At 35.5% G+C, this 14467-nt stretch overlaps 1 protein-coding gene across 3 annotated transcripts in view; it reads left to right on the forward strand.

Moving 5' to 3' along the window:
- PAN3 (poly(A) specific ribonuclease subunit PAN3) overlaps positions 1-14467 on the forward strand; it is an 83748-nt gene that overhangs the window by 47749 nt on the left and 21532 nt on the right. For 2 of the 3 annotated variants that reach the window (XM_086476265.1, XM_086476273.1), the window contains 6 exons: positions 6271-6518; positions 7101-7205; positions 7872-7929; positions 9045-9206; positions 9369-9485; positions 9593-9694. In XM_086476265.1, the coding sequence (XP_086332391.1) occupies positions 6271-6518; positions 7101-7205; positions 7872-7929; positions 9045-9206; positions 9369-9485; positions 9593-9694 (792 nt within the window). The remainder of the gene's footprint in view (positions 1-6270; positions 6519-7100; positions 7206-7871; positions 7930-9044; positions 9207-9368; positions 9486-9592; positions 9695-14467) is intronic. The other variant, XM_086476279.1, reaches the window with a different exon arrangement.

A 14467-nucleotide genomic window follows, 5' to 3' on the forward strand; every position in this document is an offset into this window, starting at 1 on the left:
GTCATATCGGATAACAGAATAAAAAAGATTTAAATATGTTATGAAATTGACTTAAAAATTATTGTTGGGATCTGTTAGCTTTCAATACGTGAAAACAAATTCAAATGGAATCCATGTAAAGAGTTTATAAGAATTTTCCTTTAAATATGTCTCTTTCCAGTTAAATGGTGTTTATTCTCCAGTAGAATAACTTTCAGATAATGTGTGAAATTTAAGCATTTGCATAAGATTAAGATTGCTTCTAGTAGCTTATAGGGTACTGGAGGAAATTAATATTTCATAAGAAATAAGGAAATGTAGTAGGAATAATTTGTTAGAAGTTCCATAGTTTAATTCACCTATAACAAAATAGGTAAAAGATGAGAACAATCCTTTGATTTCCCTCTTGAGGATGGAAAAAATTAAGTTCTTCCCCATTTCTAATTTCTGAGGTTTCCCTAAAGGTAGGTGTAAATCAAAACCACTTTTGATTTCTAGTATTTCATAGATAACTGTTCACAAAATTGATTGTCCTTGGAAAATATTTGTTCTATCTGTCTTATCAACAGTACTGCAGAAATACTGGAAAAAATTACAACTAAAACCTAACATACTTCAGTAGATAACTTGTGTCCACACCTGACACATCCGTTAGGGCATAGCATGGAAGAAGTTTGCTCCTACTTTCATGTGTATTTACTTAGGTAAGCGCTTTCTAGCATAATCTCAACACAGTCAGTCTTCATCTCAGTAACCTTTAATAGAATATGAAAACATAGTTAGATAAAATGTAACTTACACAAATAGCTGGAAAAAATGGTCCTATTGAAGAGCTTTGAACAGATCCCCTTCACCCTCTCCAAACCTTTTTCTTTCCTTAAGCTCCCCTGGATTTTTGCCTCTCCCATTCCCTTGCTAGCAAATACATCCTGTTTATCATTTGTATGGGAAATTTAGTGGGTTGTTGTTAATCTTCAAATAGTACGTTTGCGAACAAGCTTATCTTCTCCTCTTCTGTGTGGGGGTTTCAGAATAATAGCGTCATTAAAATGTGCAACAAAGCAATTCAAAGAAATTCATGAATGTCATTGGAGTGATAAGACAACATTGCTGTGTTAAACTTGAGAGAGAACAGATACATAGCCTTCAGTAGAGAAAATCTTTGTCTGGCTTGGATTTGCTTAAGCTAGGTTATAGCTAAAGAGTGGTGCCTTTGTCATCAATGGAAATAACACAGATTGCTGTTGCTTCTATATTTGGTTCAAGACAGGCTCTGAGCTTACGCAGACTGTAAGAGATCCTATTTCTTGCTGCCAGTCTGAACCTGCAGGCTTAGGACTCAGGAGCATGAAGGTGATGTGCTTGTGTCCATTCATGATGGTCTATGACAGTGTAGTTCTCGGAGCTCATGACCTCAGCTGGAAATGGACCACTTTCAGCTGAGGTGGTTTGAGTGGCCTAAGGCACTAAGAGCTTGTTCCAACATCCTGTATCGAGTATGGTGCACCCATTCTGCTGAGAAAGTTCCACAGCCACACCAGAATAATACAAGAGAGGAAGAGGGCAAACATTGAAAAATTAGTTTCATCCCAAATAAAATTGAGGAGAAAGAACTTATAACTCTGAAGTTTAGGGAATTAAGCAGATTTCGATAACTTGGAAATACAGAGCTATAATGCTAATGACCTGTTAGAGAGCTTATAATAAAAGGAAATATATAGTGAATATAAGGATGCTGCTTGAAAGAAGTTATTGAAGTAGACTGGTTTTATTATTTACTTCATTTAGTCATTCCTCAAAATGTACCTAGTGGTCTAGAGTATCTCTAAAGTACAAAATATTATAGTAATAAAACAGTAAATGCTTCATTTTTGACCTCTGAATGTGTTACGAGGCTTAGAGGCACAGGTGTATGGTTGTAGATGAGCAAATTTGCAGACAAAGGTAACAAAGTATGTACAGAACATTTATTCGATTCCTCTTTTTAAAAATAGTTTATGTTGTAGGCCATCTGATTTGTATACACATGAGCTTAATGAAATTCTGCTTCATTAAATTGTAAACTTCCATTGAATCCAAAAAACTGTAGACACTCAGTCTTTAATGAGAGTTCATGCTTAATGCCCTTTCTTTGATCCTGTTTATCTGTCTGTCTGAATTCTCAGATTCAAAATACAGCTTAGGTTTTTAGTTCAAATACGTTGCATGCTACAAAGCTTTGTTAAAGCGTTAATCTCATAAAATATCTTTCGAGTACTGTCTCAAATGAATTTCAAAGTCTACCACTTCCCTTTCCTCAGTCACAATGAAACTTCAAAAATAAAAAACAATACAAGAACTGAAAATACAACAATAAAGAGGGATATGTAAATGTGACTTCTTTCTCTACCTAAAATGAGAATAGCAGCAGGAGCTCCAGGTATGTGCAGGTAGCCTGTATGATCACTGTGAATGTTGTGAAAAGACCTTCAAATCCTGCAACCATTTCCATGTTGGTATGATACCATGACACTGTTTTTTAGATGTAAATAATTGTGAAGTGAAAGAAGCCCTTTCTCCTTGCGCTTTTCAAGATAGTGTTTGATTTCTTCATGAAGGATATTAAAATTCACCAAGACAAGGATCGGAGAGCCACCTTTACTAGTGTGTAAGTCTCAGGAAGGACATTTTGAAGCAGGCTTTTTGGCGTTTGTACTAGTAATCCTGTTGGCATTGTAATACAGAGGAACACTAAACTGTCTCATAGGGAAAGCTTAACAATTTTACTTTTTTGGTCAGGATCACTGGTATGAGATATATACATCTTTCTATATAAAAATCATAATTAGATTATTCAAACCCCATTTTTTCTTAGGCCCTTAAGTGAATAGGCTTTTATATAAATTGTGCTGTTGAAAACAGCATGTCTAATTCTGTGAGAGGTGGTTCCATTTTCACCACATTGTTACCATCATTTGTTCAGTACCATTTTTTTCCTTCAGTATGAGTCAGTAGGAATATATGTTCACCTTTTAATGTTCCCATTATTATCACACCTAATATGTTCAGCCATTTTCCTTTATTTTAATGTAATTCTATTTTGTTGTGGTTAAATATTAATATTAGTAAGGTTTTAACTGATTGAAATAATAATGAAGTTGGTGAGATCTGCCTGAGTTTGTGCACCCGATTATTTGCTTCCATAAGTACTTAGCTATGCACCAGCTTTACCATATTAAAAGTTTGGGGTTTTTTATGTGATACTGGACTTCTAATAATTAATAGTTATTTATTTAGACTCTGAAGAATTTAATGGAAGTCTATCAGAAGAATCTGTCACCTTGAATGTTTGCTACCTCAGCCTATCGGTACCTACTGCAGCACTAGCAGCAAATTCCTTACAGTGTAACACCAAACTGTAGTCAAGCTGCTGCTTTCATGTCTTGAACTTACTGTGTATATTGGCAAATGAGAAGCCTGTGTTCTCCCCACCAGGTGATTTTCATTGAACACTCAATGTCCTTCCAAAATCAGACCTAACTGAGGCTGGAAGGGCATTTGAAACAATTTATGTAACACTTGACTGTCTTCCTTTTCTTTCAATCTTATGTTAATACCCAAGCAAAGACATTAATGATTTATATTTGTAACTGTTCAGGAATAAATTTTTTAAAAACCAAATCTTAGTGGAAATTGTTTGAAATTGTATCAGTAAGAACCACTAGTGATAGATTTTATTTTTTTTTTTTCCTGAAACACTTTCAGTAGAAGGTCGCAGTATAATTTTAGCAAGGTTGCAAGTCATCCCTTTGATTTCTAAGAAAAGATTTACTATATACTGTGTCTTGTACATACACTTTTTATTTTAAAGTGGAGAAGTCTTCGGTTAATTTTTCATTAGTATAGATGAAGGCTACTGGGTTGTTTTTTTCCTGTGTTTATTGAAAAAAACATTTCTTGAAGCCAGTTATTTCTGTCTGGGTCAAGATTACGTGCTTGCAAGGACATAAGTTAATGCTGTGTTTTATTGGGATAGAGTGAAAAAGACATGTCAACAACTTTCCCTGGATGAAGAGAATCCCTTGAACATCATAGACGCAAATTGTGGAGCTGCTTCAGTTTTATGGCCATTTTAATTAGCCATCCTTCAAATGTTGATAGTAATATATTGTTTCCTTTGAAATTGCTGTTTTCCCACAGTGGATTAAGAATACATTCATGTGTTAGTCTTTTGTTAAAAATGTAGCACTATACAGTAGCTACTAAATATTTGAGTGTTAGTTACTCAAGGCAACTTTTACCTTAATGGAAGCTTACTTTCTTTGGTATCATAAACCAGTGCTGTCACAATGCAGAACGTTTTACAGCCATACAGTTAGATTTGTAAACAGATTTTTAGAAGAGTACTTACATTACTATTCAGAAGTAATTTGAAAATGAAACATTCAGAAGTGCCTATTATAATTCACATTTTAAGTTAATACACTAATTAGCAAGCAATTATTCCACAATATTGCTTATCTATAATGTGGGTGTATGTACACCCATATATAAGCGTATTAATATGAAGAAAAGTTCTGGCCCAGAAAAATCCAGACTTTGTGTTTTCATATTCTTACATTTTATATTTTTGTATTTTATGAAAAGAATAAGTGACCGAAGAGACCTAACTAAAGAGAAAGGCGTAAGATTTTCTTATCGTTTACATTAAAAAAATGTTTATTTTATTGGAACTATTCACTTTTCAATAACAAAAGAAATAATTATGCTGAATTAATACACATAGGTTTTGAGATGTCAAAGTAAATGATTGGAGCTAAATGGAAGGTTACAAATATTCTGTTAATATCATTAGGATAATATAGCTTCAAAATATTTTTTCCCCCAACTACTTATTAAACTGTTAATAGTAAAATTGTTATTTGCTATTGTGGTTTGTTTAATAAAAGGAAAAAGTAAATGTAGGAGGGATGTGACTACTGTAGAGACGAGACATAAGTGTAAAAACACTCCTACACATTACTGATGATGCATATTGAGAACTCTGTGTACAATAACTCTTGACTGAAGTAACTGAACTAGCTTTTGGTAACTAAAAAGTGTGTATGCAAAAAAAAGTTGTCTTCCTTGTTTTTATTACTCTGATAGTGTGAGAAAAATTCTCAGCTGTCCATAGAGCATTGAATGTAGAAGTTGCATATCTTATATCCTTTCAAAAAAAAAGAATTTAGTAGGACTAATATAATTCTGACTGTTAAAAAAGAGAGAGTACATCCCCATCTGAACTGAGCAACAAGAAGTTTCATAGATGCTCTCCTGTGTATTAATCTGAATACCTAGGTATCTAGGATCTTCTACTAGTAATACTGGAAGTTTCCTGAAGGGTAATCTGTTCTTCACCTGGAAGATTTCTTTGACATCTAAAATTTTATAAATAAGTATATCTGAGAATTCTGCTTACAATGACTCTTGAACTAACTAAACTAGTTTCTGATAACTAAAAAGTGTGTGTGCAAAGAAAAGTTGCCTTTGGTTTTCCCCACTAATGCACTGTGTTTAGAAGCTGAGCTGCTCAAGTTTCAGTTGAGTTGCTTGTCTAATGTTGAGGGTGGACACCGATCAATAAAATAATTTTAAATAAACTTGAAAACGTCAGCGTAAATGCCTAACAGACTTCATTTTCTGAGAAGTTACCTCTCTTTCATATAAAATAGATCTTCTGGAGGATGATTTTTTACTATAATAATTACAGGAAAATAGATAACTTATCCCTTGAAATTATTAAAAGTAGGATATTGTGTATTGCTTATTTGTGCACTGTAGTTACTGGAGATCTAACTGTAATAGTCATAGCTGTGAGGTTGGTTCTAGTAAAAGGTACACATTAACTGGATGAAGAGAGTTACAGCTTGGCAAACTCCATTGACTGTTCATGTAACATGTAAACATTCACTTATGTAGTCATTAATATTCTGTCTTTTTGCAGTTTAATGAACTCCCTTCTAGACACAACATTAATTTGATTTGTCTCCCCCTTTCTACAGCTTTTGCATCTTTCATTCCAGTCCTCTGTGTAGATCATAAGTTCCCAAGCCCTTTCTCTCTGAGCTAAGCAAAGATTTTTGGGAAAATGTATCAGTTCAGTCTTGCTCTTAATGTTCTACCTCTTAACTCCTCATATAGATGTAACAATCTTTAAGCATCTCACCTGCTCAGAATATTATTGGTAGAGAAGGCTGGTTTTTTTAAATTGCTAAATTTTTTTTTTTAGTGACAAAGGTTTGATCAAGAATCTTCTTGTGTTTCTTTAAGGAATGTCACTGTCAGCAGGATCTTCTCCTCTTCATTCCCCCAAAATAACTCCTCATACATCTCCTGCTCCTCGAAGAAGAAGTCATACTCCTAACCCAGCAAACTATATGGTGCCTACTAGTGCCTCTGCTTCTGTCGCTAATGCTGTGTCTCAGCCTCCATCTACTGGCCAGGTGATCCAGAAGGAAACAGTGGGTGGAACAACGTACTTCTACACTGATACAACTCCAGCACCTGTCACAGGAATGGTACGTCTGCTTTTGATACTGAAGTGTATGGAGTTTCCAAACGCTGAATTGGTTGATACTACAGAGATTATTCTTAACACTCTGAAGCCCTTACTGTGTATGAAGATTTGGCCTTTTAGTTGTTGTGTAATTGTTCTCCAAAATCACTGAAATTTAAGGACCAGGGGATTTTTAATGTATTTTTCATTTACTCCTGCATAGAGTTTTGGGGGTCATATACAGCAATAGAAAGAAAGCATTTTATATATATCTCAGTAGATATATACATAATGAGAAAACATTAAAAAATCAATTGTTTTTAATTTTTTTTTGATAGGTTAAATAACTCTTACATTTACAGTGGAGAGAAAAAGGCAGTTACAAAAATGTTAAAATAGCTATGTACATGTATACACACACATACACAGCCCCCTTCTTGGTCATTTGTAGTGAATATCACATAAGGAAATTGTAATGTATCTGACAGTGTATTTGTAACACGTACTGTGCATGAAGACTTCGTAGTTCTAACTAAAAGGGTGACAAAACATTCTCCCTGTCCTTAAGGATTTTAAACTGCTTCTCAAAATGTTTTATTTTCAGGTATTTCCAAACTACCACATCTACCATCCAGCTGCACCTCATGTTGCTTACATGCAGCCAAAAGCAAATGCACCTTCCTTCTTCATGGCAGATGAACTCAGACAGGTAAGATAATAGAGAATTTAAAGGAAAATCACGTATCTTGGCAAAAACTAGAAAGTCCCTAATAGTAGAAGAGAAATAGCCACTCAAAATCTGTGCAGTCAATTTTCCCTGTGGAGAATTTAAAAAATCAAATCCTGTAATGGATGGAGTACAAAAGAGAGTAGGGGTGGGTTACAACATATGTGACTGCAGTCTAATCTGCATGCCATGATTTACTATTCAGCTAAGTGTTCTTACTTCTTTTGTATTGTTTTGATGTGCGTGAGTTCATTTATGTAGCATTCCTTTAAGCTGTAATCCTATCCAGTTTTAAAGCCTTTCACTGTAATGAAAGGGTATGCAGGTGTTAGTTGATGAGCCCTTCTCTGAGGGCTGGCTGTGACTGTTACTTATTTCAGCTTTACTGTAGTAGGTGCCTCTGTCAATGTTACCTCTAGCTAATGTGTCTTCTGCAGCTCCTTACTTCAAGAACTTATATATTTTGTCATTAATGTTTTCAAACTTGCAGTCTTCTCTCTCTTCCCCCGCAACCCCTGCCCCAGACACTTGCATCAGCTCCCTATTTTAGTAGAAGTAGCTGGTACTTCAAAGACAGTGTACAGTTAACTTATCAAGAATGATAAGCTGAATTATAGTGTTCAAAACTTTACTTAATTTGTTCTTCAGGAACTGATCAACAGACACTTAATAACTATGGCCCAGATTGATCAGGCTGATATTCCTGGTAAGTAAGTGTTTCGTGTAAACCAAACTGTGATCATATTGTCCTGCAACCGTGCATATTCAACAATATTAACAACTTCTTACAAAAAACAGCACCTGTGTTTAATCTTTCATGAAATCTTAATCATCAGCCTGGGATATGGATAACCAGATACAAAGTATTTCAGAAATATGGTTTTTTTTTTTTCTTGCTTCTATTTTTCTTCTGTAATTTTCTTCTGTTTTGAAACTCCTTAATGGTTGGGAATACTTAAAATTGCTGAGAAAAGAAAAATCATTAAGGCAATAAAGACTTGTGAAGAACAGTATTGTATTACTTTGTACATATTAGGTATTCCTTTAAAGGATATGTAAACTAGCAAATTAGTATGTTTTAAAGGCAATTGGCTGATATATCAGAGAAGGCTTTGTACTAGTTGTCAGGCAAGAGAAGCATATACTATTCATTGTAATTTGGCTTTTGGAGAATTTACAACTGACTGTGTTCAACTTGATTTAAACAGAGTGCCTTTTTTTGGTTGCAGTATCCTTCTCAAATGTTTAATATAATAATGGAACAGTAAAAAAAAAATGCAGTTTAGTTTACTAATCCAGGTGAAGTAGAAGTGTATCTCTTCTTGAAAGGGTAATATGTTTTGTAAACCTTAAGCATCTCTCTTGTGCTCTCTTTCCCCCCCCCCCGCCCCCTTATGTTAAAACACCTAAGATTCACATTTGCTTTTTTGTGATGAAAACAGGGTTCTTACAGTGGTATGAAGTCTGTATGGAAGTTGCTGCTTGTGCAGGAAAAAAAAACGCCAAAGAAAGGTCATTCAGAAGGGTGAATTTTTAAGGCAAATGAGAAAATGGCAGATGGAATTGTGTATCTACTCTGTTGGTTTTATTTGCTGTAACTGTGTTTCTGAGGACAGTTATTTTAGCTCTGTGGAATCTCTTCCAGGAACCTGTGTATTGGTACTAAAGCAAAAATAGTGAATTTTAAGTTTATATACACCTAAAAGATGGTGCAAAGAATTTACCTATTAATGAGAGTAATTTTAATCTCCTCTGTTAATATAATAACTTTCTTGAAGTCAACTGATGCCTAATATGTTTCTGTGTATAAACTGATTTTAGCAGTTCCTGCGGAAGTGGACAGCTACCACAGTCTCTTTCCTTTGGAACCACTGCCCCCTCCCAATCGGATACAGAAAACAAGCAACTTTGGGTATATTACATCATGCTATAAAGCTGTAAATAGTAAAGATGACCTGCCATATTGCCTTCGGAGGATACATGGTGAGAAAAGCCGAATTGTCTCAATAGGACTAGCATACCTAAGTGTATTAGTCATATTTTAATGCCTGGTTGCTTTTCAGTAGTTTCAGAAGAAATGCTAAAGTAAAAAAAAATCTCCCCCAAAACATGACGTTTAAAATCATGGTTTATGTTCTTTTCTAGGTTTTCGTCTTGTAAACACAAAGTGCATGGTATTGGTTGACATGTGGAAAAAAATTCAGCACTCAAATATAGTAACTTTGCGTGAAGTGTTTACCACTAAAGCGTTTGGAGAGCATTGTAAGTATTTTTTGGTGTTTGTTTTTTTTTTTTTTTCCCCAACTGATGTGTTGAGACTTTTCTAAATATACTTGAGTTAGTAATTGTCACATGTTTCTATTTTTAAGCTCTTGTGTTTGCATATGATTTTCATGCTGGAGGAGAGACTATGATGAGCAGACACTTCAATGACCCTAGTGCTGATGCCTATTTCACAAAACGAAAATGGGGTAAGGAAAGTACATCATCATGCTTCTGTAAACTATTTCCAATATTTAAGCAGTAAATAGCTGGTCAGAAATAGTTGTTCAACTTAATTTTTTAGCTAATCAGTTCTGTCATATCATAAGCTGATAGGGTCAGAGAACTCTTCTTCACTTTCTGTTCGTAAAATTTCTGAATATAGATTTTTTTTTTGGTTTTGTTTTTTTTTAAGTAACAGAAAAGTATTAACTAGAGTTAAAAATTAAGGTGAAAGTCTAACAATGAATGATTTACTTTTCTGATCGCATTTGACTTATGACTAATTTGCAAAACTGACGTCAGTTTGTAAGGGAATTACAGTTCTTTGACAGGGAAGTAAGTTTGAACGGGATTGGGAGCCTAGAACTCTGGGGTCCTAATTGCAGGCCTGTCACCAGGTGACACCTGACACTGGAGATGTTTCCAAAATTGTAAAAGATGTGTGCTATGTCAATTTAATGCTTGCTGTTCAGGTGCTCTTCACTTACAATTTTTTTTTTCCCTCATGAAGTATTATGAGGACTAATTAGACAGTGTTTTTTTAATGTTTTGAAACATGAAGTACTACTGAAGACAAGAAATGGATTAAAAAATCCCTGTAACATATATTCTTTTCAGACACAAACTTCACATTAAAGGTCTGATTTTTTTTAGATTTATACTATGGCTTCAAAGGGGTCACTAGAGCTACATCTACATTCATAAATAAAATCTGTCACAGCATGGTCTGTGGCTCCACAAGTTGCCCAGCAGAGTTTATATCAACATGGCTAAAGCCTCTTCCCCTCCAAAACGGTACGCTGCCAATCATACTGCCTATTAGGACCAGTTTGTGACCCATGCAGTCCCACAAACTGCATCCAGGTGTTGTCTGGAACACAACAGGCCAAACCTGTTAGTAAAGCCCAGTGCCATGCTGAGAGAGAGAGGACACAGCCGAATGGAATCACAGAAAGACTCAGGGTAGGAAGGTACCCTTGAAGCATATTTGGTCCGACTTCCTGCTCAATACAGGATCATCTCTGAAATTAGATGCAGCAGTAGGGATGACCAGGGGACTATGACCTGGCCTTGTTTGTTTTATTAAAGTAGATGTTCCCTAAATGTCTTTAGGCTGCCAGTGTACAAAGCGAAGCAGAAGCTAAGGTTTCTTCTTTCTTGTGCCTTTTAAAATTAGAACCTTTAGCTGTGAATTCAGTTTGTTTCAAAGGTTGATTTGGAAAACTTTTCTTGGCTATCTGGTAGATCAGAGTATAATGGATTGGTAGTGTGTAAATACATTCAAAGGTTTTTAGATCCCTTGTATATTGAGTAATTCCCACTGGCTTTGCACTGAGCTCACTGGTGTAAGTGAGGTTGGAACTTGAGTTCCACCACTGGTTTTGGTGGTAATACCTCGGACAGAGGAAACCCTAGTTTGACTTGTCATATTCTGTGGCAAGTAAAAGAATGCGATCATAAATTCACTGAGCCTGATTTGAAACTGATTTGGTAGGATAAACCTGGAACACCTACTGCCAGGTTAATGACTGTTACATGCAGGACTAGGCTTCTGAGTGTCTCCCACCCATGGTTTTCAATTTCCATGTAGTTCAGTCCTTGTTATGTTTTTATACCTCTCTAGAGAATTATAGAAGAATGGTGTCTGTTCTAGATGAAATAATAGAAGTTATAGTAAAATTCTTGGGGACACATTATTTTGTCATACTGGAGAAGAATTAAGTTTTGCTCCTATAAAGGGCAGTCATATCTCATTAGTCTATCAAAGTTGTTTGAAGGAAGATCCAGTAGATAAGATCTTGAGTTTTCAATGAAGTCCATCAGAGTCTCTAAAAGAAGCTAAGTGACCATGAGATAAAAGAGAAAGCCCTCAATTAGATTAATAACTGAGTAGAAGATAAGAAACAGTAAGAGTGGACAGTTGCATTTTCACAGTGAAGGGAGATCACTGATTGGGTCTCACAAGAGTGTGTGCTGGGAGTTGTATTTCTTAACACATTCACTTGTTTGCACTGAAGATAAATAATGGTCTGTCAAACTTTGCTGATAATACTAAATTATTTGTATTGTTGAAAACAAAGGCCAATTGTGATGGATTGCAGAAGGATCTTACAAGACTGGCACTCTTGACAATAATCTAGCAGGTGATGTAATGTAAACTGATGTGATCAAGGGAAAACATAACTCTATTTTTAAACATAAAATGGTGGCCTCTGTTGTGGTTGTTACCACTCAATAATAGATCTGTGGCTATAGTTAAGTAGATTATGGAAAATATTGTCCTGTGGCTGAATAGCAGTAGATAGGAAATGGATTGTTGCAGATCGTTAAGAAAAGAGTAAACAATGAAACAGAAGACATTGTGTCAAGATGTGGGTGCATCATAGACTCATATCTGTAGTTGTGGTCCTCCTTACACATTCTGAAGAGTGTAAGAAGAACAGCAAAGAAGTTGAGAAGCGGTGACAGGGTGAACGAAGGCATGGAACAGCTTGTGTATGAAGAACAGCAAAGTGGAATAATACTTCTCATGCTCTTAAAGATGGACAGGAATATGATGGGTTTAAAAATGACTGGAATATGGTAGATGTCTGAAAAATAATCAGGGATAAAGAAACATGAAAAAAGCAGCAATAGTTTGCTATTTCTTCCAGTCTAAAATGAAGGACTGACAAGTGAAACTAGCTAGGTAGCAAATTCTAAACCTACGTAAAGATAATTAAACCATGGAACTTTGTCACAAATTGTTGTGGATGTTTGCCTGGGTTCAAGGGGAAAGTGGGCTTACTCATGGAGGAGAAATACTTGAGGACTGTTAACTGCAAAGGCACTGTCTTTAGCTCAGGACTTCTCTGAGCTGCAAATCATTGGAAGCTAGTAGATATGCTCTTTGTTTATGTTCATATGTTTAGATATCCGTTGCCAGCTACTGTTCTGATTTTAGTGCATGTGTCTTTGAAGCAGGTAGTGGGCTATCTGGACCATTCATTTGACCTACTACAACTTCCTTCTGTAGGCAGGGATGATCTTTGACACTTGTAAATAAGACATCAATTCCTGTTCAGCCAAACCAAAGTAGTATTTAATTAAAATGAACTGTTGAGGCAGAATGTGCAGGGATATGTAAGAAAGAAAATTCTCTCCTGTCTGTGCCACTTCTCATTACCTGCTCTTCCAGTCTTTTTAGTAGATAAATAAGAAAAAAAAAAAACAACCCTCACCTGAAACTCCCAAATTTTGCCAAATCTTTCTGCACATCTTTGCTTTGGCCTTTCTTTTTTTGGTAACTGCTGCTTTCTAGTCTGGTCCTCAGTAGAAGGAGCAACTTGAGAGAAAAATAAGATTGCATACCTATAACTTGATTTCTCAGAATTGCCTGCCTTCACGGATCCTTTCTCCATCCCCTCACAGAGTTTCTTGGCCGTCTGCCTGCCTAGAGGAGACTCCCAAGAGAAGCAGGGGAATGGATGGAAGTTGGGTACTCTGCAGCATGAGGCCCAGATTAGTGCAATTGCTTTTAAAGGTTTTAGGAGGCACAACACTGTGAACCTGATCAGTGAACTCAGAGAATTTGATTTCAGGTATGCAACCTTATTTATGTTGAACACTCCAGTTGTCAACACAAGACTTTGACAATTAAAAGATGAGGATTATGGTTTACATAGCTGTCTTGCATGTCACTGGTGTTAGTGTGGTCAGTCTTTGGTTTTTTCTTTTTGCTGTGTTATTTACAGACCCTGTTACAGAACTACTTTGGAAGGGTTTTGGTGTTGGGAATGCAGCTTACATTCATTTTTATACTGTAAACTAATGTCTATGTTACTTATGAATGCTGTAGAATTTATTGCTTGTGGGTTTTATGCAATGAAATATGCTCTTCAGGTGGTACAGTGTGATAATCTGATGTTATTCTGTCATATTTTACTAAATTTACACAAGTTTTAAAATCAGGAGTCTGGCTTTTAATTGTTACTTGGAGCACGTTTATTTGAGAAGTTCCTTTTTGTTCTATTCTCATTCCTCATATTTCCTCAATATGCTTACTTCTATCAAAAGTGTCTAACCATTAAGCCTCTTGTTCTGGAACTTGTTTGTCTTCCACCTTTCCAATGTTTCTCAGCTTCAGATTATAGTACACGTTAGTACATTTATCTCTGCAGAAATGATGTTCTCTTTAAATTAGCAAGTTAACCCGAAAGTCCTGAAATTTTATACTTAACAAGTGCAATAATTAAATGGTAAACCACATTCTGAATGGACGTACTTCAGAACTATTGGCTAGAAAATCCTGGCAAATTAACAGTAACTATCCACTGCTGCCAGTAAGGCTGCTTCTTTGTGCTGATGAGTTTTTGTGGTTGGCAGAGATAAGCATGCCTTTGATATGTCCTTTGGTCTATTCATTAAAAATGCTCCTAGTAATTTAATGTTGGTGTACATGATGTTAATAGTGGGTTTCAGCACCACAGATTCTGCTTTTCAGCAAAGAAATATTTTCTAATGAAGTCAGGCAAGTTTCCTGGACCTTGTTTTCTTTTGGGCACATTAATAGTAGTATGTAATGCACAAAAATGGGCTTCACTGCTGACTTCACAGTTTTTGCATACCTAGTTGCTGAATGTTTTTCCATAAAATACTTCTTCCATTGAAAAAGAAATGTTATGTACTTAGAGGAGAAAGAATATATGAATATTTAAAGTCAACGTGATGTTCAGGGCAAAATATGTGACTAATAATTATCCTGAAATACCTTTGCCAAA

Source organism: Leptosomus discolor, chromosome 1 (genome assembly GCF_034619465.1).
Source record: "Leptosomus discolor isolate bLepDis1 chromosome 1, bLepDis1.hap2, whole genome shotgun sequence".
Taxonomy (NCBI): Eukaryota; Metazoa; Chordata; class Aves; order Leptosomiformes; family Leptosomidae; genus Leptosomus; species Leptosomus discolor.